Source organism: Motacilla alba, chromosome 3, assembly GCF_015832195.1.
Source record: "Motacilla alba alba isolate MOTALB_02 chromosome 3, Motacilla_alba_V1.0_pri, whole genome shotgun sequence".
Lineage (NCBI taxonomy): Eukaryota > Metazoa > Chordata > Aves > Passeriformes > Motacillidae > Motacilla > Motacilla alba.
In genome coordinates, this window is record NC_052018.1 from 53655863 (window position 1) to 53683386 (window position 27524).

The 27524-nt window shown below is 36.4% G+C and overlaps 1 protein-coding gene across 15 annotated transcripts in view; it reads right to left on the reverse strand.

Annotated features, from left to right (window-relative positions):
• PTPRK (protein tyrosine phosphatase receptor type K) overlaps window positions 1-27524 on the reverse strand; it is a 382329-nt gene that overhangs the window by 204578 nt on the left and 150227 nt on the right. For all 15 annotated transcript variants that reach the window (XM_038130591.1, XM_038130596.1, XM_038130594.1 and 12 more), the window contains exons 4-5: window positions 3425-3506; window positions 1495-1610 (exon numbers count right to left, since the gene is read on the reverse strand). In XM_038130591.1, the coding sequence (XP_037986519.1) occupies window positions 1495-1610; window positions 3425-3506 (198 nt within the window). The remainder of the gene's footprint in view (window positions 1-1494; window positions 1611-3424; window positions 3507-27524) is intronic.

The following is a 27524-nucleotide window of genomic DNA, read 5'->3' on the forward strand; positions in this document are numbered from 1 at the left end:
AAAGGATAATCTGTCAGAGTTATCTGCCTCCAAGGAGTGAGTGTAAGGGAAGATTTCCAGCTGGCTGTCTCTACTGGGTCTTTCTGACCCACGATCAACTGCAAGCAGCGCTTCACAGGTTTGCTGGAATGCTTCTCATGCTATTGTCTTGCCTTGGATATAGCAAAACCCAGGCCAGTTTCATTTTTTGTGCTTTGTGTGCTTATTTGGCAAGTCTCTGAAATCAAGCTGCTTTTTCTGAATGAGTGCATTACATGTTTACTCAATTTAAACAAATTACTGCTCAAAGACATGGAGTACAAATCATTCCTACTGCTGTGATACCTTTTCACTAAATGCAATGCATTTACTGTTTGTGTTCCTTTTTATGTTGCAGCATATTTGTCTAATAATACATTTTGTATACCAGATTTTTAAATCATCCTTTAAAAAACCTCTTTCAAGTTTCAAGCTTATCACATGCCTACATGCAACAGTTAGCCAAGGTTCATCAGCTCCACTATTAAAACAGAAATCAGACTGAAATAACTGATTGTAGTTCACTTCAAAATATATTTGATCAAAAAATACATACTTTAAAGTTTTGATTATAGATCATTTAAAAGTACATTTGCCAAAAATCACATAGATTTAAGTTCTGAAAATAAATAGAAATACACATTATAGGAAAATAAAATTTTAGAGGATATATTTAGAAACCATTCTAAAGGGATGTTGGTGCTTAAGATTTACATTTAAACTAAAGAATACACAGAAGTTGTACATGTACCACTTAAGTTATTTTTTAAATCCTTTTTAAGTGGTAAAATTTTATTTTTTTAAGAGCAACTGGAAACTTTGCCATCATTTTACTCAACCAGTGGTCTTAAGTGTAAGTACCCCATCATTTTTTTCTTCTTTCATGGTAAGAAGGGATATATTCTGGTTAGAGCCATCTCTTAAATTCTGACATACATACTATTCACAATTATACATGGGTAAAAATTAAAGTTCCTCCTATAATGGAGACAAGGGATGTGCAGTAGTCCTTTTAGGCTCTTCCAATAAATATGCTACTGAGTGAAACTGATATGCACACAGAAGTACAGCCACATCCCTCCAGCCACCTGCTTGGACAGGTAATTTATGTGATTAAAAAGTCCTCAAAATTCATGACAGCTGTGTTACATCTATGTATTATTAGATTCTAAATGCCAATTATCTGCATTTAATAATAATACATTTTTAAACAGAGGAGTTGATTTACAATGAGAGAAAGCACACAATGCTTTTAAGGGCCAACCTTATCCCAGCACCCATACCAGCTCATATTTTTAATCAAAGCTTTACAACATTGCAAAACTGATTACAAGTTTCTCCATTGAACAGACAAAAAATTCCATTTAAACTACATATTTTACATGCAGAAAAATAAAAGGCTTTGAATTTTAAACATTTCATCTCCAGAAAGCAGCTTGTCCTCTAGCCAAACAGACTTGCATGAGTCAGCCTTACCTGGAGCCATAACTTGTTATTCACTGCATCTCTCCCTGTAGCAATGCACTGAAATGTAGCATTCTGGCCTGCATTGACCTCTACATCCCCCAGCCTCAAAAAATGTGGAGATTTATCTGTAGAGAGGGGAAAAAAATTACAAATAAAAGTCATTATAAAAAAAACAAAGGTGCCAGAAACATTATTATCTCCCTCAACCTCCATGTTTTAACAATCTTTGGCTAAAAAAGAAACAGAAGAGAGAGTATTATTTGTCTCATCTGTGTTTGAGGAGCGCTTTCAGTTTTTCCCCTTCTCCCCTGGTGATTCTACTAACTTTATGTTATACGTGTGTTATAATAAAGTCTTTTTAAAATAGAAGCCAAAAGAAGGAGATCAGATGCCAAAATGTCAGCAGCACTTGACAAGAATTATCCCAAAGACTTTTGACTGTATGAAATCCATCATACTGAGAAAAACCCAATTAGCAGCATGCTGCTCAAGCAAATAGATACTGCTCTTGTTGTTTGCAATGCAACTCAGAGCTCTTGTTTCAGAAAACCAAATCATTTGTGGCATTGAATATAGTATTTCAGCAGCTGACAAATCTATTTCCTACACTGAGAGAGGCTGTAGGAAATCTCAGTGGCGCAACCACCTGAAGGATTTATTGGACCTAAAAAGCCAACAGAAACATTTGAGGAATGGGCACATTACACAGCTCACCCACCCTTTTCTCAAGAGCAACTAAAGAAAACAGTAGCTGAACTGTTCTTTCTTTGTGCTTACTAAAAAAACATGACGCACAGGAAAAAACACTAAATTGGAACAAACAGGGTTTAAACATCAGTAACAAAAAGAGCTTGTCTGAATACCATAACATACTGGTAATGTGCTAGGATGACTGTACACGAGTGCCTTTTGTTTTGGCACTTCAAAACAAAACACAAAGAAGAGGAAGAAAATACATATGAAAGCCAGATATTGAATCCAAGCAGAGCTTTGCTGAGTACCGGCATCAGATAGCTGGGGTGGCTGAAATATTAAAAAGGTAACTCGCTCAAATACCCTGTAAGCTTAGTAGCTCTCAAGAGCTAGGATTTTAAAAGGCTTGGAGTAGAAGAAAACAAGATGTGAGGTTGCCATTAGAACTTTATTATTTGGCATCATTTTGCAAAGTTGGACCAGGATTTTGTTATGTCCTGGTCTTTTCAGAAAGCAATTAAATTATCAGCCATTTGGTACACTGGAATGAAATCATATTTTAGAGAGGGTATGTCTAGGGGAAGATGAGAAGAGTTAAACAGAAAGAAATTGCAAAAAAAAATTTGATATCAAGCGCCAGAAATGCACAGTAACAATTTCTTCCTCACAACCTTTTATTAGTAGAATATTCTCATTGTCATAACTTGTGTTTGCATGTATGTAATTATTCCCCAGGATTAGCAGGGAAAGGCAAACATAAATGCCTGAAGCTTGTCCACAAAAAAATAAACAAAATACAATCTCTCAGTAGTCCAACAGCCAGAAGCTTTTTTTTTTTTTTTTTAATCTATTTTGTCTGTTTAGAAAGAAGGAGAAAAAAGAAAAGGGGTATAAAATGTGATGAACCTCCTACAAGCATCTGCCAATTCAGTTTTCTTTAATCAGTGAGTATATACATTAACATTAAAACCCATTTGGATTATACACACCAACTGTGTATAACTGAAAAGACTTTGAAGAATGCCCTTTTTTTTTTTTATCCCTGTATAATTTACTTCTGGCAGAAAAAGATTTCACCCAGGTAAATCACTACTGCAATCACATTTCTTCCAGGAAGCTGCAACAAAAATACTATTGAAAGAACAAAGAATATCACTGACCAAGTGATGAAAACTGAGCAGTCCACAGCAATATCATATATGTCCTGAAAAGACAGAGAAAAATGCAGCTCTTAATGATTACTTACCGCAAGGGTAACTCAGGACCTGGATGTCATCAATGGCAATGTAGCCATTTCTTCCATCTGAGACTTCAGCTTCAAATATTACCTGTCAAAATGAAAGAAAAAATGTTTACAACACTCATTTCTACAGCATTCCCCCAGTGGCAAGCGTGTAGATATAAGACACATTGCCTTTTTCATTTAGTTGAAGTTCCTACAAGGTTTGACAACTGAATGGAATATTTATTACTCAGTGTGGTGCAGTTCCATACCATTCATATACTTGGCTTGCTTTGGATTTGCTGCTCATAGCACACCAGAAAAAAAACATGTTTAACTGCACAATGCTTTATCTCAGCTAAATGTGCAAACATGATTCAATTCTCAAAAAATGCCATTACTTTCAGACAGGTTAGGCATCACAGCACACAAGTGATCAACCAATTTTAAGACAATTTGTTTTCTTCCTGGGGTCACAATATAGTCTCCTGTAACCTTCTGCAGCACAGTTGCACAGGAAAACACAGAAATAGTGCGTCACTCCCCAGTGGCAACAAAATGAACAGCTGTAGCATGAGATTTATGCAGTAGTCATTAATTTCATTCTTCCTTCTTGCAAGGCAGTGATGAAATTCCTATGTATGAAGAAAAAGAAGACACCGTCTTCACATCCAGCATCTTGTCCCACCCCAAACGGGCAGTTAATAACCAAGAATTGCTTGGTGGTGGTTCAGAGAGTTCCTGAAATTGTGCTTTGACTGCAGAAAGAGGATGCCTGTGGGGAATGTATATTTTGATAGCATTGGACTATAATCCTTCTTCCATTTTCTCCAGACATTCTTGCTAAGACTGCACTTCTAGCAATTTTTTTTTCCCTTCTAATTTTATTTGCACCCAAATGGAATTTAGTTACAAGAACCACTTCATTCTCTGCCTCTTGCTCCTGCCTTGGCCAACAACAGCATGATGGAAATTAATTTAGTGTCTGGGAGTCCTGCTTTCATAGTGTGCCTTGTACATTGACATTTCTGACCAGAGCACTGACAATGTCTACCCACTCTTCAGGCATTTTCAGAGAGCTGGCACTTGTTCCCAGCGAATATCAATATAAACATCTTTAATTCTTTAATAATTTGGATCATCATCTTTTTTTTACTTAAATGGTTGCATGGTATGGAAGACAACTCAGTAAGAAAGAAACATTATATTTAAAGTCCTTCTGACAGACTGGTTTCTTTACAGCACAATACAGTTCTATAACATACACAAACTCTGAAAGCACATTGTCTCTCAAAGTCTAGTTAAGAAATTTGCACACCAGTGCTAAGAACTGAACTAAATTTGCACCTCATTCTAACTGGGCTGTTATGAATTCACTTGGAAATAACTTAGATCCAATTCTCGGGAAAGCTCTGGCTATATAAGTGTGTCCTTCTCCTGTGTGTTGATACCTTCTTACACTGGGAGTCAGAGGACAGAAAGCTACATTTCTTGGGATACTGCTGGGAATTATTTTACTTAATTTTTTTTTCCCTCTGCTAGATTAATTTTAGTAATCTCCACCCAGCAGGAGTAGGAAGTTATCAGAAAAGGAGAAATCCACAGAAAATAGAAAGATAAAAGACATGGAGAACCATGAGAAGAAGAAAAATAACAAAACAAAACAAAACAAACAAAAAAAAAAACCTAAACAGAAAACATGGAGAAACACGGAAAGACAAGAAGTTTATGAAAAGTTATAAAGGACAAGGTCGACAAGGTAAGAAAAAGAAAATTACAGTGATTAAAAAGACAGATATTAGAGAGCTGAGATTACATATATATAGTATCATTTTACATATATATAGTATCATTTTTCATATTCATAATTGGTACAAATACTATGAAACTATGAAACATTCATAACTATAAATTAAATAAAGCAAAAAGTGTTGCTCAGTTTAAAAAATTATGATGAGGCTTTAATTTGGTAACATCTGTTCACACTTAAAATGGGAAATGGAAAAAGGGAATTGCACACATAGGTGAAAACTACAGTTCAAAATGCTGACAAGTCAGACAAGAACCTGTATTTTTCTCAAATACACATACTTCTTGAGAAAAAACAGACTGTTCCGCCATTGCTTTCACCAGAGGGGGTTTATCCTAATAAAACACAAGTCTTTGGGAGTGAATCCTGCACTTCATCTGCCCTGCTATTCAGTTTACAGTCCTAGAAAGAATATCTTAGACACTTTTGTTTTAGCTGAAAAATAATTCAGATTATCACTCTATTATTAACAGATTAGTTGTCTGTGCAACCATAAATGTCCTTCCACTTATTACAATTTAATTGCATGCCCATATAGTGCACTTCTGAGAGATGCTTATTTTCTTTAATGGAGAAGAGAGAGAAACTGTTTCCAGGGGATGAATTGAGCTGGCACAGAGCAGGGTTATGGAGATAACTATCCTGTCTCATTTGTACTAGAACTGACACAATGAATGAGAATGGGAAGTGCTGAATATTTCAGGTAATTCAAGTGCTACTCAAGGGAATCACACTTGATCCCAGTTTCAAGATAATAGACAAATCGTCATTTACTTCTCCAAATAAAATTGCATATCCTTGTTTATGAAGCACCTACATTCAGGCACCAATTAAGATCCAGGGCAAGAAGTCCCTGAACTGGACACACTCCTTACCTATTTAGCCATTCCTAATGTATTTCTTGTCCATACACCGGGCCATTTTCTCCCTAAAACCATGCAAGCTTTTAGTGAACACAGTGCCATTTGGAAAAATCCACGGGTTTACTATTGCCAGCATTAAGAGACATTTCCACTTGTACGGTTTATAGCAGACTTCATTTAATGACCCAAATCAGTGACAAATTGATCCCAGCCAGCCTTTTGTATTATTCACTACTTTGTAAACCTCTAGTATGTATCCCAAATGTAAATGTAAAAGTAATTTCGTCTCAAATTTGAAGAGTCCCAGATTGTTCAGCCAATCTCATATAAAAACCATTCTCTTTTTTTGATTATGCTCATCCTTCTCTCTAAAGCTCTTTCTAACAACAATACATTCTTTGAAGATAGCGAGAGCAGAGCTGGCACACAGTAATCAAAATATGGGTGAGTCATAATTTATTCAACAGCTTAGCACCATTACCTAATTTATACTGAACTTCTTTAACCATCCTTAACACTTCATTTGCTTCTTTCAACCATCACTGGGGCTCTATGCTGATATTTTTATGAATCCCACAATTTTGCTGCAGAGTGGCAATGGCAAGCTTCAACTGAGTCCATCATTCTGTGTGTGAAATTTAGATTTTATGGAGTGTGCATTTTTTATATCTCATTATCAACACTAAAATGTGCCTGTCATTTTATTTCTCAATCACTCTCAGTTGGCGAGTCCTTCTACAGGATCTCATAATTACATACTGTCCTTGCAATTCCAGTGTAGCTTTTACCTACAAACTTCTGTGTTTGTACTGGTTTTTGGCACTCACTCTGGTCCCATATGAACATGATGACACAATTCTGTGTCTAAGGAAGTATCTCACAGAACGGCAGCTTGGCTTCATTATAAGTTTGTGCAGAGGGACATTTGGAAATCTAACTACATCTAGATTCTGTTAATCACATCACTCTTACCTACCTGTAACTTGTCAGCCTGTAAAGGGCTGCAAGCTGAAAATTAGGTGTATGATGAGAAGAACAAAATAAAAGTAAATACTGCCTCAGTTAGATAAAAGTGAGTATTAAAAGGTTTTGTTACAACAGAAATGTAGTGTTTCGTTGACAATTTTTTCCTGCTAGGCTCTAATACATATAATTAAAGAAAGGTGAAGAAGAATTGGAGATGAAAATATAAAAAAGTTTTTAAAAGGAAAAATTTAGATACTGTAATTTCCATAAAGCATTCAACCTACAACATATTTTTGTTCAGGCATAGTAGGGCTTCTACTAGCTGGGTTATCTGAAATCCATCTTTATATGGATGAATTCTAGTGCTTGGTGGAAAGGTGTACTAGAGAGCTGTGTGCAGACAGAAGTTAACACATCTGTGATAAACCACAGGAAAAAAAATACAGCACAAAAAAAAACTCAAAAAAACCTCCCAAAAAAACCAAAAAACCTGAAAAACAAACTACAAAAACAAAACAAAAACAAAACAAACAAAAAAACCACCAACCAAACTTCAAACCAAAAGAAGCAGTGAAGTTATACCAACTAACTTCACCAGATGTGTTATATTAACCTCATCAGATATAAAATTTCAGTCTTTCATAGGAATATAAAAAGAAAACTTTAAATGTTTTTTTCCTACTTCATACACACCACTTTTTCATTAATTTTCAGTTTTATAACAGCACAGTAAGGTATTCCAGATATACTCATACTTACTACTTGCAGTAGAATTGATAAAGGTTAAATAGTACATAGAAGAAAGGTTTTTTTTTGCAGTAAAATAATTCTCTGCAGATGAAATGCCATGCAGAGCAAGACCAATTATATATAAAACAGTAACAAATCCTATTCACTGACAAGTTTCTAGCCCTATTCATTGCTTTCACAGTGTTAAAGGCATTTTGAAACACTGAATCAAAGGTTTTAATTACCAAGAAACTAAAAATTAATATAAACATCAAAACAGTGTCATGTTACAAAAGAAACGCTTAATGGAAGCTAGCTGAAAGGGACAGCTAAAGAAATTTTATTTAACATACAAAAATTTTGTTGAGATAATAAAAAGCATTTCCCTTGTGAAAGTTACAATTTTGCTGAACTAATTTAGAAATCATGAAAACATAATTAATTCCACTTGAATGCTCAAGTAATGCTTAGAGGCAGCCTTTGCAGCTGACACGACCCAAGAGAACTTTAGCACAGCAAATCAAACACTTGGGTGAAAACTTTGGAATCTCAAGTCTGCCAAACCAGCTAACACCCAATTACTTATCTTTTCCTCAATAACATACCTCCTGACATTGGAAACCAAAGGAGTTAAGGCTTTTGACCCTCTCAGAGTCACCTACAAGGAACCATGACATTCACAACTCCTCTCATCCCTAAAGTTACATTCAAGTTTCACTTGACATCAGGAAATCTGTACTCTAAGATTCATCTCAGTTTGTGCTCTCTGATGAAGAATCACACACAAAAAACATGCCTTCAAAAGGTCCTAAAGGGTGATCTTTTAAAAAAAATTTTAGTGGTAAGTGACCTAACTATCTATTTAATCCCTGAGGAAAAAACAAAAAACAAACAAAAAACAAAGCCACACCACAAGTGTAAAATCATCTTTTTATGTGAAAGCAAGAACTGTAGGTTAGGTTTTGTTGAGCTAAGCAATTCAAACATGATGAGAGTTAATAACAATATTTTACTTCCACAAAAAAAGATACATGTTCCAGCAAAACAGATAATTAATATGAAGCATAATAAGCATTTGGAAGGACCTGTATGACAATTGCCTGATGGCAGGAAAAGCTAGCAATTAGACTCAGTGACCCTGGAAACCACTGTGTTAGTAACACAGTGAACACCAGAAAGAAAAAAAAAATCACATCTCTGCACTTATCTTTGCTTACTTCTCTCAAGTGGCTTATGCCAAATGTTTCTAGACTCCTCCTAGAAAATGTCTGGATGAGGCAGCACACATGGATGAGTTACAGCTACTCTGGCTTTGGAGCAGTAGTAGTCTATCATGTGGGAATACTTACAGTTTTGTAAAATCCCACCCTGCTCTGGACTGACTGAAGAACTTGAAGAAAAAACATCCTAACATAGCCCAAAAACACCAGATCATCAAAAACCAAAACATTTGTTTAAAGGTGAAAGCTCTTACATGATTGAGATTTTAAAATAACAGTAACGCCATGTACAAAGGCATGACTCTTAACCATGGGCAGCATGTAAAATCATGATATTTAAAGGCTAAAACTGGGAGAGTAGCATTAAGAGACAAGTTAAGAATCCATACAAAATACTCAGTGCTTTGCTTATTTTCACAAAGACTAAAAGCTTAAGGAAACTCTTCCCAGTAGCACAGAAGCAGTCCTCCGGAACATGGGTAGCTACCTGAAAATGCAGCAATACAAGCCTGGAACAATGCCACTTCTCCAAACTTAGAATAGAGGTCAGTCCTTTTTGACTTCCAATGACCTTTGGGAATTCCCTATCATGTGGAAAAATTTTGAGCAGGACTTGATAACCCACAGAGGTGCCTTTCAACTTTGACCATCCTGATTTTTTGAAACTGTTGTCCTACAAAATACTTTTATTTCACTTACATTAAACAGAAGGGCTTAGGTTTAAGCTCAGTTTTGACTATGTATCTTCCAGATACTCACTATGGGTTGGATGGAATATAATCCTTTTCTCTGTAGAAAGTGTTAATTGAAATGTTTCATGTATGCATTTTACAACTTATAATATTTACTAGATGTATTCTGCCAGAATGCTGGCTACCAACTAACACCTGCCTGTTGTATGATGATTCCTGCCTATGAATCATTTGTGGGATGATGGAAGGACTATTTGAACAAGTCAGCTGGAAAGGTTTGCTATCCCCTTCCCCTAATAACCTAGTAAAAATATACTATCATCCATCAACAAGGTTTTGAGCTGTAAAAGGTTCTCCAGCAATCATTTTTAGCCACAGAGAAGCAGAGACACATTCAAGGGACAATGCAATGTACTTGCAACAGCCTTGCCCTACCCGTGGTACTTGTAGGGTGAGCTCACAGATACTTCACTGACAAATGCTGACATATGAATAAGGAAGTTTTTCATAATGCAAAGCCCAAAATCTATTGCGTTAATTCCCATATTTTCATGTGAGAATCCAAGCCTAAATGATCATGCTGCCCTGGACTACGGAGCTGACTCCATAAATTATTTTGTATGCTTTTTTGATACTTTCTTCTTTCTTTTTTTTCCATCTCAAAGCTTTTCTGTGTTTTGTTTTAATGGACCAGAAGTTTAAGAGGGTAGTCATTACAGGATTTTTAGTGATGACAGTTTATCAGCAGTAACTAGAGACCCAGTAAATCCACATATTTATCAAGGATAATCATAGGGCCCTAACTTACAGGTAAAACAATTGCATGGAAAAGGCAACGCAAGCAAGTTCTCCAGAAGCACATTACTGCAAAGAAATCAAGTATAAAATGGCTTTTGTCACAGTGAAGCAAAGGAATGCAAGCTAAACTTTGTTAACCATTATTTATTGCTCCACAGTAGCTTTGAACAAATCAGTTTGACAGGCTGCACCTTTAATGTAAGCAGAAAAATTTCCACATAGGGTTAGAATAGAAGAACAACCCCAAGCCACGCCTAATAACTGATTCAACTCCTCTATTTTTTATTCCTACTACAACTGAAAGAAATTAATTCCTCATGGTTGGTAAAGCGACAGCAAAGCCTACAAAATTCATATTTGTCAATAAAAAAGCAGAAGAACCAGGTGGTTTTCAAGAGCATGATACATTGAAATTGAGACTCTGAAGAAGAAAGAGCTTTAAGTTTTGCCTCTGTCTTCATAAACTGATAGACCTTTAAAAACAAAACCAAAATGCATCTCCACAGAGACACAATGGTATCCACAGCTTTTCACTCTAAAATTTAATTTTTTAAAGTAAAAAAAAAAAAAAAAGAAGCAAAAGACAAAAACTAAACACAAAACCAAAAACCACCCCACAAACCCCAAACAAACAAAATTAACTGAATTTTTCAAAATATATTAACTGACATCCTTGTACATGCCATATCTAGGGTGTACACTTGGGACCAGGTTTTGGTGATTTTGCCTTCACATAGACTACCTAGAGAGCTACAAAGAGAAAGACCTTGAAAAGGTCTGTAAATACACCAGATATGCCAGGCCTGCAGATACTAAGATGTAATTTCAATGAGTCTTTCTGAATATTATCTTCCTCCTTCTGAAAACATTAGACCAGGAACATTGAAACCATTTAAACTGTCACTACTACTTGGTTATACATAATATCACATGCCTTGCTTAATGAAATCAGACAAGTCAGATTAATTCCCTAATTTTCTACTTAGAGCAGAAACCTGCATTTGAGATTGTGACAGTGAAATATTTATTTTTCAGGGCAGTAAAGGTAGTAAAAAAGGTAGTAAAGAAGATGAAGCAGCAAAAGTAACAGCTGTGAAATCTGTCTGTGATGTTAAGTAGATAAACATCAGTCAGGAATGATACCAGATCTACATTTCCCCACCACTGGCAATGACCAATATGTTAAATTAACTCAGAAGGGATTCTCCAGGTATATTTTTCTCTGATATTTTTAGAGCTTTTAGGCATTATATCATTAACATGAAAAAATTAAATACAGAATCATTGTAGTTTCTTCAATTTATTTGGAATAGAAAGCTAAAGGTATTCAGCTTGTATTCTCAGTTTGGTGGGAGAAGTATGAAGGAGCTACATACTATCAATGAGTTCAACAAATGAAACTGGATCAGAGCAGAGAAGACAAGTTACTGACAAGTCAAGTCAGGCACATCACACAAAGATAAAAATTAACCAGACAGAGACTTGGGGCAAAGAATATCCTCTGCCCCCCTTAAAACCCTTAACTTCAATATATCCACTAAAGTCTTATTAGTTGCTTTCCTTTCCACCTTCCCTCTACTATCAATCTGCAAAGACATCTGACACTTCAACTAGCCTTTGAACAAACAAGCTAAACTGAAAAGTCAAACAAAGGAATGATGAATCCTAAATTCAAGAGAAAAGGGTCTCTCTGTTCTCAAAACAAATCCATTTCATATTTTTTAAGTGCTGAAGATTAATACTGAGCAGACCTTCTTTGTTTCTTCTATAGGTGTACCACGCAAGCTATTTCAGCAATTTTGCCTACAAAAATGAGTAATGTTTCTGGTCTCTGGTATTGCACTTGAATGTATCATTTTCCTCCACAGAAAAAGGAAGGCAAAAACACTTACCAAATTAATATTGTTTCCTGAAAGAGAGAAATAACCAAAAATCATTCATAATCACATTCTTTGAACTTTTTCAGGATAATGCACCTACTTGTTGTTTTTTTTTCTTTAATTGTTCAGAAAAAATAGCTGTGAACCACCAAGCAATTACTATTCTTGAAACAGCTTAGGTTTTATAATGAGCAGAGCAAACTTACCATAGCTTCTTTTAATTTGAAACACATATTTTTAACATGCCTATAAAATAATTTTCTAACAGATGGATTATTAAATGCAGAAAAAGACTGCATAGATAAGTACTAACCTTTCACCTCATAAAATTACAATTCTTATCTACAATGAGCAGATAAGAGAGAAGGACATCCTTACCAGTAACCTTCAGATAGGTTAAGATAAATTTAAAGCTGAAGACAAACACATTTTAGAATCTCTGCTCTCAAGGTTCATTGTTCATTATTGTAAGCCATTGTAAGTTATTAAAGATTGTGCCACTGGCTATTAAAGGAAAGTCATAACCTATATTTAAACTGCCCTTTTTTCCACTGAGGGGGCAGGGACATTATCCCACCAGTGGATCCAGTTGATATCTGTATCACAGCACTCTGCATTATGTTTAACACAGTGCTTTTCACTTACACGACATTTTATAAAAGATGACAAAAGCAATTCTTAAGTGGGAGTAAATTAGGGTTTGCGATTGGAACGATGATTTCTCTCCTCACCAGATTGAGGCTTCTGCAGTCACAGACAATTATCATCAATTTCAGTTCACAAAGGTTTGCAGAACACCACAGGCCACAAGAAATTCCCAGCATTAAAACACAGCTTTAACAACCACAGACAAATACCAGGAAAAAGCCAAGAGTAAATGGCACCACCACAATAAATACTGAAAAGGCACTGCCAGTATCTGTCACAAATTCACTTTTGTTTCTGACTAGAAAGTCCATGTAGATTTAAATTAGCAAAGTTCACCATAGAATATACATTTACTTTATGCTCACATTTTAAATACATGTGCAATATTATTTATTTTCACAATTCTAAAGATGAGCTACAAGGATTATTCAAAATCCATCTCTGTGTTAAAAACTACAGGCCTTGATCTGTTTACACTACTTCTTTTGGATATCAATTCTCAAAAATCTTTTCAATAAAACCACAATCCTAAATGCAGCACAAGGTTCAACTATACATACAACATATATATACATGTATCTATAACATCTGATTATATATACATAATGTCCAAATGAGATACTAGAGAAACTAGAGAAGAACAAGCCATCCACTTATAGCATATTAAAATATTTCTGCATTTAGTGATTGATATAGAGATGTGTGCATGAATGTGCTTCCATGTTCCAATAGATACTTTGAATTTGGACAAGGTATTGATTACACACAATGAATATTATGCCATTTTTAATTAGCAACATTTTCATATATTTTGTATACGTTCCACTGATTCACATAGAGTTACCATAAAGTTACACAAAGTTTCTGCTTTCCCTTGTGTAAAACAGACCCAGAACTTTGCCATGTAACTTTTATGTTCTCCTTCCCACATCTCCTGGCAGCTTTGAACTAAAGAATACTGATTGCAATGTGTAATACCTGCACTTGACATACAACACTGAGTAAGCTCGTCTAAATTCTGTAAAAGAAACACTCCCTTAAGTCAAAGGTAACTTGTACAACACTACCAAAACAAACATGGAGATCCTAAAACAACTTCCAACGTTTTTGTTCAACGTCAGACTTTCCAGCACCCTTATTAGGAAAGAAAAATAATTTCAGGAGAAAATTAACATGTAACCTTCTCCTTATGCAAACTTCATTTCTCCTCATTTTGCCTTTCCTCAACAAAATGTTCCCTTCTATCAGGCATTTCTTGACAGCTTTGTGTGTTCCAGACTCCTCATTTGCCACCTTGCTCCCCTCACTCCTTCCCAGAATACACTCAATTTGCACATGTGAAAACACGGCTTCCTGCAACTACAGCTCCACCTTCCTAAATTCTCTGTTTCTCATTTCCGAGTTGGCATGTCCAAAAGAATAATTTCACTACTCCATTTCCTTGGTTCATCTTTCAAAGCAAAAGAACCATCACCAAGCTGCATCCCTCAATAAAACTAAGATTTATTTCCATCCTCATCTGACAAGCTTAGTGTCCTCTCTTCCAAAACTGAGTGCACTCAGCTTCCATAGCACAATTTTCTTTCAGGCCTTCTATTTAGATGTTACCTGAAGTTTCTCTTGTTCCTGTAAGTACTGAAGCTTCACAGGAGCTTTACACTAAGCATAAGCCTCATTCTCTGCTTCCTCATTGCTGACACCCTTGAACACTAAAATAGTTATAAACCAAAATTTATTTCTATACTTTTGAAATACAAAGCTAAAATGGTCAGGAAACTTCTGGTGAGGTAAGTAAACATTTTCCATCTAAGACCAGATTGAAAGACCAGTGCAGAAATAAAATAAATGGAACTGTGAGACTGGAAACACAAGCATCAAGGCAAGACAAGGCAACAAAGTCACCAAACTAATATTCAGTTGGCACAAATTCCAAACTCCAGCTAATTACTTTGTCACATCTGATGTAATGGGCATGTCTGGTGGTGCCCGCTGTTGTCATGAAAATGAGTATCACCAAATAGGGAGGAAAATCCATGCACATAATGTCCCTAGATCACACTACAGGTAGTCCTAGATTTTACCTCACTTCCAAAACATCTAGTAATACAAGAGACAATGCCCAAAGAATTTTGGAAATAAAATAGTCACAGATTTCATGAGTTATTTGTATTGTTTGCATTCTTCAGATTGTCTTCCAATAATCTGTCTTTAACAAGTTTGGAAATTGGACTGTACTTTCTTTTGCTGCTGCTTCTCTAACACTTTCTCAGCTGATAGTACTTTTTAAGTTATTTTGCCCATTTCCATTTCATCCACATATATAAATTGCACTCACATACACATACAGGAAAATTGTACTCTTGCTTGATATGAACAGACCATATGTCTGTGAAGGCAAAACTTAACATGACAGAGAAATATGTAAAAACAATTTCATAAACAGGATTTCACTTTGCTTCCAAGTACCTCAGCCATGCATTTCAGACCCTTTCTTCTTCCAGTTTCAAGTCAGATATGCCAGCCATACCTCAGCCTGAGGTTTCAAGGCTTTCCAGTTACAACACCCAGCTCTTTGGATTCCAGAATGCTAAACAGATCTAATCTCCCCACAGTGTTCATACAGTACCAACAATTATATTCGCTCAGTGGAGTGTGTCGGCCACGTTCAGGTAATCCCTGTCCTGTCACTAACCAAAGCTTGAGGTGTGCCAATTGCAGAAAGTTGATAAAGTCTCCATTACTGGAAACTAGATACCAGAATACACACTCACATAAAAAAACACGCTGTCTCCTCCACTGCACTTTCTCCTCAGCTATCCTGGCTTAAAATGACAACCATCAAATTTGGTATTTAATTGCTCAGTTATACTTTGGCTAAGGATGCATAATAAATAACACGAACAGTAACCAACTACTAATAAAATATTAAATAAGAAGCATTTGTTATATTTAAGAAAACTGGTGTGATTAGATCTTGTATCATGGTGGTGTAATGACCCAGAGAGGTTTAGTTAATCATGTATCACCTAAAGCAGCATGACTATTACTTCTAGAAAGCAAGCTGAAACTGCAAACCTGAACAGTAGCTTTAACTCAATGCCCATGTTTACTTAAGACCTCAACTCATGACATTTGAGCACAGAAGCTCTACCAAAATTTAATTATTTTAAAACAAACACCACACAAAACCTATCCTTTTAAACTTACTTCATAACATTTGCTAAAATTACTTTTGCACACCTTGCTTAGAGAACCATAAATATGATTCAGTAACTTTTATGGCCAGCTCCTTTATAGGCAGCAAAGATAAAACGTTTCACTAACTAACACACCAAAATACTACAAAATATTCAAAGATCACCTTTAATTTACCAGCATCTGCTGATAGCTACAATGACTGATATCCCAGCGGATGGCTTCTCCTCTGTAATCAGAATAGGAAATAAACAGTGTACCTTGGCAAAGCAGACTTCCATTTTGATCAAGGTAAACAGTGATAGGACAGGGCTAGTCAAAGCATTTCTGTCCCCCTCCCTCACAGTGATTACTGTTTAATAATGGCAGATACGACAAATTGAGTAATAGTCATTTTGTCCTTTGGCATATCTGGCTATCCTTGGCTTAAGCTTAGTCAATCCTGTGCACAGAACCAACGTCAAACATCACAGTCCTGACAGAAGTAAATGATGAATAAGGACAATACAAACTAAAGAAAAAAAACCTGTGTGATCCATCTCTGTGCTGTAAACAGGTCTCTGGATGTGAAAAAATTCAAGGTATTTGTAGAACAATAAATTCAGTGGATGTCAGAATATCTAGGGAACTCAGGGGCTATTCGTCTTGTGCCTGAGAGATATGGAGAACAATCCCTTACTAACAGTCATGCTTTCTTTTCCTCCTTCCTCTTCATCTTATGCTATTTCTCTGTAAGGTATTGAATGCCTCAAATCTTGCATCCAGGATGGACTTCTGAGAACAAAATGCTTTCAATTTGAGCTAAGACATTTATTATGGACATGTTGGGGTATTAACACACACCTGCATGTGCACATAGGATTCTTACCTCTTACTGTCTCTAACTGCCACTCTCTCTAGCAACATAAAAGATTTCAAGACACTGTAAGAGAGCTTCAATAAAAACTTCTGTTTGCTGTAGAAACTCCATGCACACACTATATAGAGTAGAAAAGGAAGTATACTATTACCATGGCAATTAACTTTGAGTATAAGGAAACAATAACAGATGGTTATAATATTCAAGCTGAATAATTTATTGTTTAGACATTTAGACATGTCTGATTTCAACCTAGAAAAAACTTTATATCTTGTATGCAAAGTAAACTTTTGATGAGCACCAGAAGACTGAGGCACACAATTATTAACAAAAAAAGTGATTAGGTTCCAGGGCTTTAAAGCACAATTCTGTGAATTACAAAACCCAGAAATTCAGCAGCATCTCTCACTATGCCTCAAATATTCTCCTGCTATTATTATGAGTTAAACAAATACAAAAATAGATAAGTTGAACATATTTTAAAAGACTACATTAGATAATTTTGAAAGAAATAACCAAACATATCCTTACCACAAACTTGTGATAGTAGAATAGTCCTTAACTGAAACGGAAATATATATGACATACAAAAAGAACTACTTTTACATTATCAAACATTTTAATTTTCAAGGGGGGAAATCCAGAACTACCATTGAAGGGAATGTTTTGACACTGACACAGGCTGCTTATTTTCAGACAGTTATCTTCAGCAGACAAACCTCTGTGCGATTAAGTCACTACAGCACCTCATGATTCCACCAGCTTATTGAGCTCTAACATAAACCATTACATTAACTACCACACAAAAAACAGCTTGTTCATTCTGAAGATGCTCTTCCATGCACATCCTCCATGCTCTTATACATCTATACATCAAAAACTGTAAATATTTACTATGTAGTCTCAGTTGTTAAATTTTTATTTCATTTCAAACTCTTTCTACCCAATGAACAGTGGAGAAGCTAATCAAAGGATAAGACAGAAAGAAATAGTAAGGATTTGAGTTTGGTTGGTTTTATGCTTTTCCATTTAAAAAAAAATATAGATAAAAATTGACACTGCAGCAAGTGTTCCTAAAATTGATGCAATGTGAAATTAGGCTCACAGCAGTTAGCTGAAATTAAGTTTTTTTAGTGCACATAGCCTGAGGAAAGCGAAAATAAGGAATGGAATATTACACCTATAGAAATTTTCATGTCCTCTCTAAAAATTAACCAATGAAGACTGTATTCCAATATTTACATGTGAGTAAGACTGCTACTGAGATGTCAGACAAGAGTAGCTAGATGAACACATGTCACACTTCATACACAAACTTTTCTAGGTAAAAGTTGGGAAAGACACTATTTTAATAGCCCAGTTAATAACAAGGGCTACCTTGACAGGTCAATACAAATAATTTTATACTTAAACTGAATTACATGAAAGTAATTACTAAGATTTCTTCTAAAATTTAAATAAAATCTAACACACTTTAAAATTAACATTTTTATACTGAATTGACACCATTCTTAATTGGTTGTATCTTTTGACTTTTTGATCAGTAAGACTAAAGAAGGAAAAAGATCCCAAACCAACCCAAACCTTCCCACTAGGCCACTGATGAATAGATTTGACAAAAAAATTAGGTCAAGCCAAAATGCTTTTCACTGACAAACCAAAGGATAGCATCCCTTTTCACAGATTATTAGCCAAACCAGTTGTAGGAAGTCACTTAATGAAAAAGACCATAAAATTGGAATGAAATGAAAAATTCCATAAAAAAAAGAAATGTAGCCACTGTATTCACAATAATGCCTTCATTTGTAAGTTTGATCAGTTTATCAAGTCAGAGTACACATAAAAAAAGATGTGCCATTTTTCTTTTTCAGGAAAATATTATTTCCCAAACCATCATTTTCTTTTTTTTTCCCCCTCCAGTCTCTCTGACCATCTCCTCTTCTACCGTTCCTTGCCCTTTCTGCAAAGGATAAAAGGATTTTGCTATCCTCCAGAAGGAGTTTCAAGGGTAGTAATTTGATTCCTTTCATTTAAAGTGCTCCACTTCATTCATGAAAAGCCATGAAGATTCTATTCAAGGGTATTAATGTATTTTTCAAGCAGATACCTGAAAGCTTCCTACATAAACAATATATTCATTTATGAGGTAGTATAGTAAAATAAAGTCAGAAGTTGAAAGTGTCCCGCAGCATAAGTCTGGAACAGAAGTTTAAATTACTTAAAGCAAAAATAAATTAATAGAATCATAGAATCATTTAGGATTGAAAAGACCTTGAGATCATTTATTCCAACCATTCTTTATTCACATGCTTATCTGAAAATACCTGTTAATGTCCTTTTAATTCACTTATGCAGGAGCCTGTGTATAAAAGTTAAGCATATTAGCTAGAAAAGAAAAGCCTGAAATCTTGCTTCTGAACTACCATACACTATTTTCTCCCTGGGAGGTGTGAAAGTCTCTTAACTCATTTCAAAGTTGTCCCTGCCAGCCAAGCATATGCTTACTTTGATCCAACCAGCAAGACCAATTTACCTGAAAGCCACTTTTCAAAAACACATGTAGCTAAATACTCCACTGAAACAAAGTCTTTGGTGTTTACTAGGGCAAATTTGACCAATTTACAAACTGACTTCAGCAAATCCAGCAATTACATACTTCTCTAAGAACAAAGCACTAAATTAACTGCTAAAAGACCAAATAAAATATATGTGAAACAAAAAGCTGTGTTCACACAGTGTTTCTGAACAGCAGGCAAGCATTTCTTGGCCATTTCCCTGAGCTGCTAATAGAAGCTTCTTGCTGAGCATAAAAATCTTGTCCAACTACAGCAAACTCTCAAAGGATTTGAAACCATGTTTTCTCCTTCTCTTACACTGCCTGTTGTGTGTCACCTGTTGACATGACACAAAAATGGCCAGGTTCTCCCCTTCCTCCTCAGTGTTCCACAGTCACTTATCTACTTACCCATTTACAAGTCAAACCTTAGGATCCTTTGCTCATGTCTGGGATAAATTTGCAACTATCACTGGTTTGTTTTCTAGTGCTACCTTCTGGAACTACACAGTTTTGTACATGTAGGGCTTTTCTACCTGTTCTGATTTTGCATCTGTTTTTCATGCCCATATACAACAAATGTGATAATGCTTCTTAAGAGAGGTCTGAAATCTGACTGTGTCAGCAGGACAGGAAGCAGTTTGCCTGGCTAAGGTTTGAAAATGCAGCCCTGTACACTGCTGCTGATAGATGGGGCAGGACTTGCTAAAGGAACAGCTCTCCTGCTTTGCTAACAGACATAAAGAATGTACGTGATCTGTACTAGGAAACATCAATCTTATTGTATTCATGGACCATGAAGCCTTACCAAGAGTACATAATTATTCTTGAAACAAAGGGTATTTTTGTCACAAATGAATTCAAAATGCCTGCATCTAAGAGAGCAATTATTTTATCTGGTAACATTTACCTATAAGTGATCTATTTTATGGTGCTATAAATATACATATGAGTATTAATGACTACATTATCAGTTAAGTGACTGAGGTCTGTTCAGTTTTTTGTTTTGGTGTTTTCCAGAAATAGTAGTTCATAATCTGTCTGGAGTACCACTCACCTTGAATTATTTCCCCTTACCTAAGAAGGTTCAATGCATATGCTTTAACACATACGGAAAACAAACATATAAATGTTTATTTTACTGGCATATCAGACTTTTCACATTTCTGAAATTATTCTTTTGACTCACTGTCATTTACATTACATATTTTCCCTTTGTAAATAAGCTGCTTGCTGCTATAAAAATGTGCTTGCTATGAATCAATAAAATATAAATCTATTTTATACAAATCAAACACCCATCATATGTCAATGACTGCAAAGAGCACTGCCTAGCACTTATGTTTTCAGCCCACCCATGAAGATCACACACAGCTTATACTCTGCAACCTCCTATGGTGATCAATTCAAACATATTTGTTGTAAACTTCTGCTTTTTAAGAGTCAGGAAGTGCTTTGCACTTGCCTTTTTTCCAAATTTTTTATTCCATACATAGAGAGGGGTTTTGCCTTCATAATTTTCCTCCTGCCTATGCTTCAATCCATTGTGCCAGTGAGGAATGCATTCCTTTTTCCTCAAAAGCTCCAAGTCTTTTCTCTGCAACTAAGAGCAGCTGGTTTTGCCCAGGTGTCAAGAGTCGGCTCTTGATTTCACAGGACAAGTTCTGTTTGTGAAATATGTACCAGTGATGTGCTCCATCCATAGAGTCAGGATGGTATGCAAAGTGCAGACAGGAAAATTAATGAAGCTAAATATACAAATGTTGGCATGAATGGTAACATCAGTGCTTAAATTCTCTTTTTTTACATTCAGTCAGACTTGTAACTATTGCCTCTTATCTTTTTGCTGCACATCCCTCAGAAGAATTCAGTTCTGTATTCTCTTGAACATCTTTGTCGTGGTTTGAGAGGAAGTGGGTTTTTGGGAGGTGGTAGTGGTCAAACCAATAGGTGCCCAGATGTGGATATTGGCACCTGGTTTGACCATTGAGGATATGGATCCGCCTCTGAGAACACAGGGGTTAAAAGCGAGAGCTCCCAGGAGATCGCTCTCTTGGTTCCGGTGGATGGAGGAGTCAGACCTCCCCTGCCCAGCTTCGGGCTGGGTGGGGGAGGGGAAAAGGCCACACGGCCGAGGGAGGTGGGCCGGAGCCATGGGCCGAGGACGGGAGGCGATGGTTCGGTTAAGAGTGAGTTCCCCGCATCATGGAAAGATGTGGGGTGGAAGAGATGGAAGGGTGGATTGGATAAAAGGGGGTGAAGAACTCAGAGAGGTGGCGGGCAGCCCCCCCCCCCCCCCTTCCCTCGGGAGAGAGCGGGAAAGAGAGAGGTGCCAGTGCTATCTTAAACTTGATAAGCACCGGCCTGGCCGAGGAAGAGAAGGGGGGGCCGACAATGGGAAGAATGCCCGGGAGTGTGGGAGTTTCGGAATGAGCAGAGACTGTGATTTTAACCCTTCTGCGGAAGGTGGAAACCTGGCAAATGCTGATCCTCCGGGAGTCGAAGGAGGAGAGAGACGGATGAGAGGAAATATAAAGGGTGAGAGAGCGGTGCAAGTGAAGAACGACGGAGAGAAGCTGAGGAAATCCTAGGTGGAGGAGATGATAGAGTGGCTTTTGGCTGGACTTTTTCTTGTATAGCCATGAGCAGAATCTTTCCTGTAATACAGAGACTGCATTTTAGGGGGAGGCGGTGCCAAAGAAGTGATGGTGAGACCCCTCGGCCCCAGGGGGTGAAATACTGGGGGGGACTGGTGTCCCGAACAGGAGGAGGCGGTGCCAAGGAGTGATGTGAGCGGAGACGACAGGTGATGAGTAATGGTGAGACCCCTCGGCCCCAGGGGGTGAAATATTGGGGGGCGGACTGGTGTCCCGAAACGGTGAGAGACTGTCGTTCTCTTCTGGAACTGGGCATCCTTGAAAGGGAAACCCTAAAAGCAGCTCTGGTCCATGTGCAGTAGTGAGAGCACTGAACATGGAAGGAAGAAGTCACGACGTGCAGTTGCTGAGTGACGGGGGATTGGCCTGTGGCACAAGGGGGGGCTCTTCTCTCCTCAATGAAATGAGAGGTGATTGTCGGAAGGGTGGAGATGGACTGTGTTGATTATTTAAAGAGTGATGGACTGGGAAGAGATCTAAAGTTTTGTGTCATTCTGTGAGGAATTGAGTGGGGGGAGGAGAAATGTTTGAAAGGTTTCCATTCTGCTCTGTGTGTTAATTTTATTGTAGTTCTATGATAATAAAGTTTTTTTCTGTCTTGTTCACAAGTGGAGGCCTGCTTTGCTCTGTCTCTGATCACATCTCACAGCAGACACCAGGAAAGATGGGTTTTCATGGGGGCACTGGCATTGGCCCAGCATCAAACCATGACAATCTTCCAAGCAGTAGATTCAAGGTCAACACTAGGATCTTAGACAGTTTTATCTTTTTGGCTTGCAGCTTGCTTTTCCACATTCTTTTGAAAAATAGGTTGTATATCTATATGCTTATTCACATACACATGTAATTCATGAATGCCAGTCAGAGAAAGCAGAGGAAAGGATCAGAATGTGATTCTACCCACACAAAAAAAAAAGGAAACCTGTTATCCAGAGGTTTCTGATTATTAGGAGATCTCGAGCTCTAAAAAGTCTTTAATATCATGTGCCATTTTAAGCAGCAGTTCAGTGATTTCCATCTCCTAGCTAATTAGATGTATATTTCCTTAGCCAGAAAATGCTGTCAACAAGAGGACAATGAGGAAGATGATGGTAACTATACATTTTTTTCCTTTTCAGAAATGATTACTTACAGGACACTAAATAATAAGAACTTGCATTTTTTTGTTTGCTCTTTTAGGATGAAAGATGGTTAAAATGGAAGACCAAAATCCACAGCCCTCAAGAAGACATCTTCTTTAATGTACTAAAGAAAAACATCAGGAAGTAAGGGTGACACTAAGCAACATGAACACCATGTCATATCTGAAGAACCCTTTAGATTAGAACTTATTCTAAAGTATATGGAAGCTGAATAGGTTGAGAGTAGACAACTTTGCCTTTCCTCTAAATGGCTTAAAGCCAAAAAAGTACACTAAACTACTGTAAATTGTATCATTTTACTACCTATGGCATAGGTCTCTCTGGCCTCTGCAAGAATGCCAGAGGTTTATATAGGTATCCTATTAGGTTCTCTCCAAAGCAGAAGCTCCAAAACTCTTGTACTTTTTTACCTGACACAAAATATAATTTTTCCTGTCAAAATATGAGTTCCAAAATTAAATATAACTCTAAAATTGCTTTTATCACTTTGACCAACTTTACAAATTTTCATAAACATATGAATCAATTGCTGTAAAGGTAACAAATATCATACAGACAGAAAAAACATGGATCAAATTGTTCTGCCTTGTATAATACTACACCAAAAAATACTCACGAGAGTATTTACCTGACATACTTTAAATGGCAAGAATGTACCCTTTTCTCCACTTGTTGTCGAACACATGTATTGAAAGCACATATTCACCGTTTTCCCTGCTCTTGAAGGCTCTTTTCCTACCCTGAAAGTTTAGGGAGTGGTTTTTCCTTTGTAAGCTGCCTTTTTCTTTTATTTGACCACAGTTTACCTAGCTGTATGGCAGGGACTGTTTCAGAACAGTCAAAAACTGATGCTATTAGAACTAATCCCAAAAAGCTTTCTGTGATATTATTTCTGTATTGATTCTTGCAATTTTTAATGTTCTATTTTTCTTTATGATTACATTTTTGAGGAATGATATTCCACAATCCCTCCAACAGCTTTTTCCTCCTGGGAAGTTCCTTTGCCATCATCCATGATCAAGATTTGCAGGAGGAATTCAGTAGTAGTAGTTGGAATTTCTCCTCAAACACATAATTTATTCTGCAATATTTTTATAATTAAATTTATTAGTCTCAGTCTTGTGAATATCCCTTTCTCATCCTTTTCAAAGGCAATTTAAGCTTTGACTATCCAAAACAATTTTGAACGATCTGGAAAAAAATTACTTCTTACTTAACCATCAATTCTTTAATTCATTTGTGAGGATGCTGAAGTGCAGAACTTCCAGAAGATTTCTTTTTGAAATTCCATTATTGGGTTTTCCCTCACCTTCCTGCTCTATGACCACAAATTTCACTCCTACCCATAATTTCTCTTTTTATAGGCAAACAAACTGCACATTGTCTTTTTTAAATATATATATCACAAGAAAATTTAGGCCTTGACTAAGCACCTTTACTCAAAACTTTTCTCATTGAATCTCAAAAAGTATCACCTGAATCATCCTCACACTTGTCCTCACATTACTCTTTCCCATCAACTCAGAGGTCTAAGAGGAACAATTTATTCACACGAAAGGGATGAAGATCTCTTATACTCAATTTTTATACATTTATTCATGTGCTGGTTTTAGAGAGGATGAAGTTCACTTTCTCCATATGATGCTGCAATTTGGGTTTGACCAAAACAGTGCTGAAACCACAGGGATTTTTAAGTTGTTGCTGAGCAGTGCTTGCACAGCATCAAGACTTTCTTGCTGCCACGCTGCCCTACCAGCAAGGAGGCTGCAGAGGGGCAGCAGGTTTAGAGGGGCCATGACAGGATAGTTGGCCAGATACCCAACATACCCCATCCCATGTCATATTGAATTGTGCTCAGCAATAAAAGCTGGTGGAAATAAGGAGGAAGGGAAAGAACAGTGTGGGGAGGGGGGACAGGATGGAAGTAGGGGGAAGTGGTTTTATTTTTATTTCAGTCATTAATGCTTTAGGCCTGGTGTGTTACTGTTTTACATTCTCACTCCCTTTTTTATTACTGTCATTAGGATATGGCTTGCACTGTTTAGAAGATCATCTCTTCCTTGCAATAATCACCATCGCTCTTGTCTTAAATCACAACAGCTTTTGGGTTCAGTGGTGTTGGGATATTCTTGGCCCCCTTACGCTTATCCTCCCAAACCCCTCTTACACAGGAGGGTAGGTCCATGTTAGCTGAAATTGCTTTGACCTTTCAGCTGTTCCTCCTGCAACTTTTTTGTATTGCCATAGAAATGTATGTACTTTTTGTTTTGTCATAGAAAAATCTCACTCCTGTCAAACTGCTCCTATGGAATGTAACAGGATCACTTCTATGAAATAGCTATCAAAAAAGAAATAATAATTCAATTTTTTTTAAGGCTAGACAGAGGTTTAGGTATGTTTCCTAACTAGTTACCTAGACAAATAGCCATTCATAGAAGTGAAACATTACTCTCCACATTGCATCTTAACATTTACCTCACCAAAACCATATTACTGGCTTAGTATATCCCACTAAGAGCAACCACCCCAGTAAGGCTGGGAGCATAATTCTAGGATAACAGTTGTAGGCTAACACTCATAGCATAACTCTTCACAGTATTCCACTTTTTCACAGGGTTTTTCCAAAGAATGACATTTTTCATTTTTTTTATGGGGCTGACTCAATTTTGAACAGGCTTCTTAAATGAGCTATCTGCTTAGGAGCAAAAGATTCTAAAACCTCCATAATGCAGAGAGAATTGTAGATTATTTCCTAAAGAATTTAATTTTTTTCTTCTGCATATCTTACCCTTTATTAGAGGAAATAAAAAGTAGTAATGAACCTACATATTCAGCAGAATAGAAGATTCCAAGCTTGTCAGAAGACTCAGGGGGAAAAAAACCACCTAATTTAAAGTCACACTAACTTTTAAAAAAATATCCAATTAAGTGTACTTTGTTCTCATTTTAACAATAAAAAAAAAACCCAATTAAGTATACTTTATCTTCATTAAAAAAAAAAACCAAAACCTTAGCAAGTAAACATTGTAAGGTTTGGTTGCTATGACAAAAATTATTATAATTAATATGATTGGAAGCCAAATAAAAACTGCTGTTCACAGGAGAAGGTATAACAGGCCACAATGAGAAAAGGTCATTAGATACTGTAGCTAATAATCATTAGCTGCTCTGAAAGGTCCCAAGAGAAGCTTCATTTCAGTTTATGTATTCTTTAACATTCCTTGAATCACAAGTGAAGCTTAAGCCGAAGTGTGGACTTGACGTATCATCTACCATAAGCCAGAAAAACAGCTGGCTAGTGCAAAACTCTGGTTTTCAATCCTTCCAGTATCCTTCAAAGGGCGAGAATGCAATTTCCCCATATTTAACAAATTGGTTTAAGCAGTGGGAGTTGTCTCTCTTTAAATTCTAATATGAAAAACATACTTAAATCTGTCTTTTGAAAACAGAAGCAGATGTTAATTATAGCTTATTCCATATAAGCTTTCCCATCTTTACTACATTGTAAGTGCTACTTAGAAATGCTTTTAAGGGTTTTCAGGTTCTTAAAAATAATTTCACATACATGACTTTTTAATAACCATCTTTAGATAGTCGTGGTTACTGTTAGAGTAGTTACTAGAAGATAATGATAATTTGAGTATTAAAGTGGAAAGTGAAGACTATGTCTAGAAATCTACAGCACAAATTACTTTTTCAGACCAATAAATACAATTTGGTAACATTTTGACCCAGCAGATTTAAATTAAATTTTTTTAAGTAACCAAAGTGTTTTATAAAGCCCATTTAAACTGTGAACAAAATATTAAAAGTAAGCACTCTGAGATAAATAGAGACTGAAACTGAATCATGAAAGGGATCTCTAACACAGCACATAGGTGACTTTTTTCCCCAAAGGTAATGCAGAATTCTCAGTTTTTAATACATAAATCTATAAAAATTTCTATTTCACAGCCTCAAAAATAGATCCCAGCTTGTTCAGAAAACAAGGGTAAAAAATGCTGAAATCAAGATAGTGTATTCACGGGATTACTTTCAGATCCCCAAGTATTGCAGCAATTTGTAATTTCCAGCTTTTGATCATAAGAAACGCTGGGGATTTACAGATATG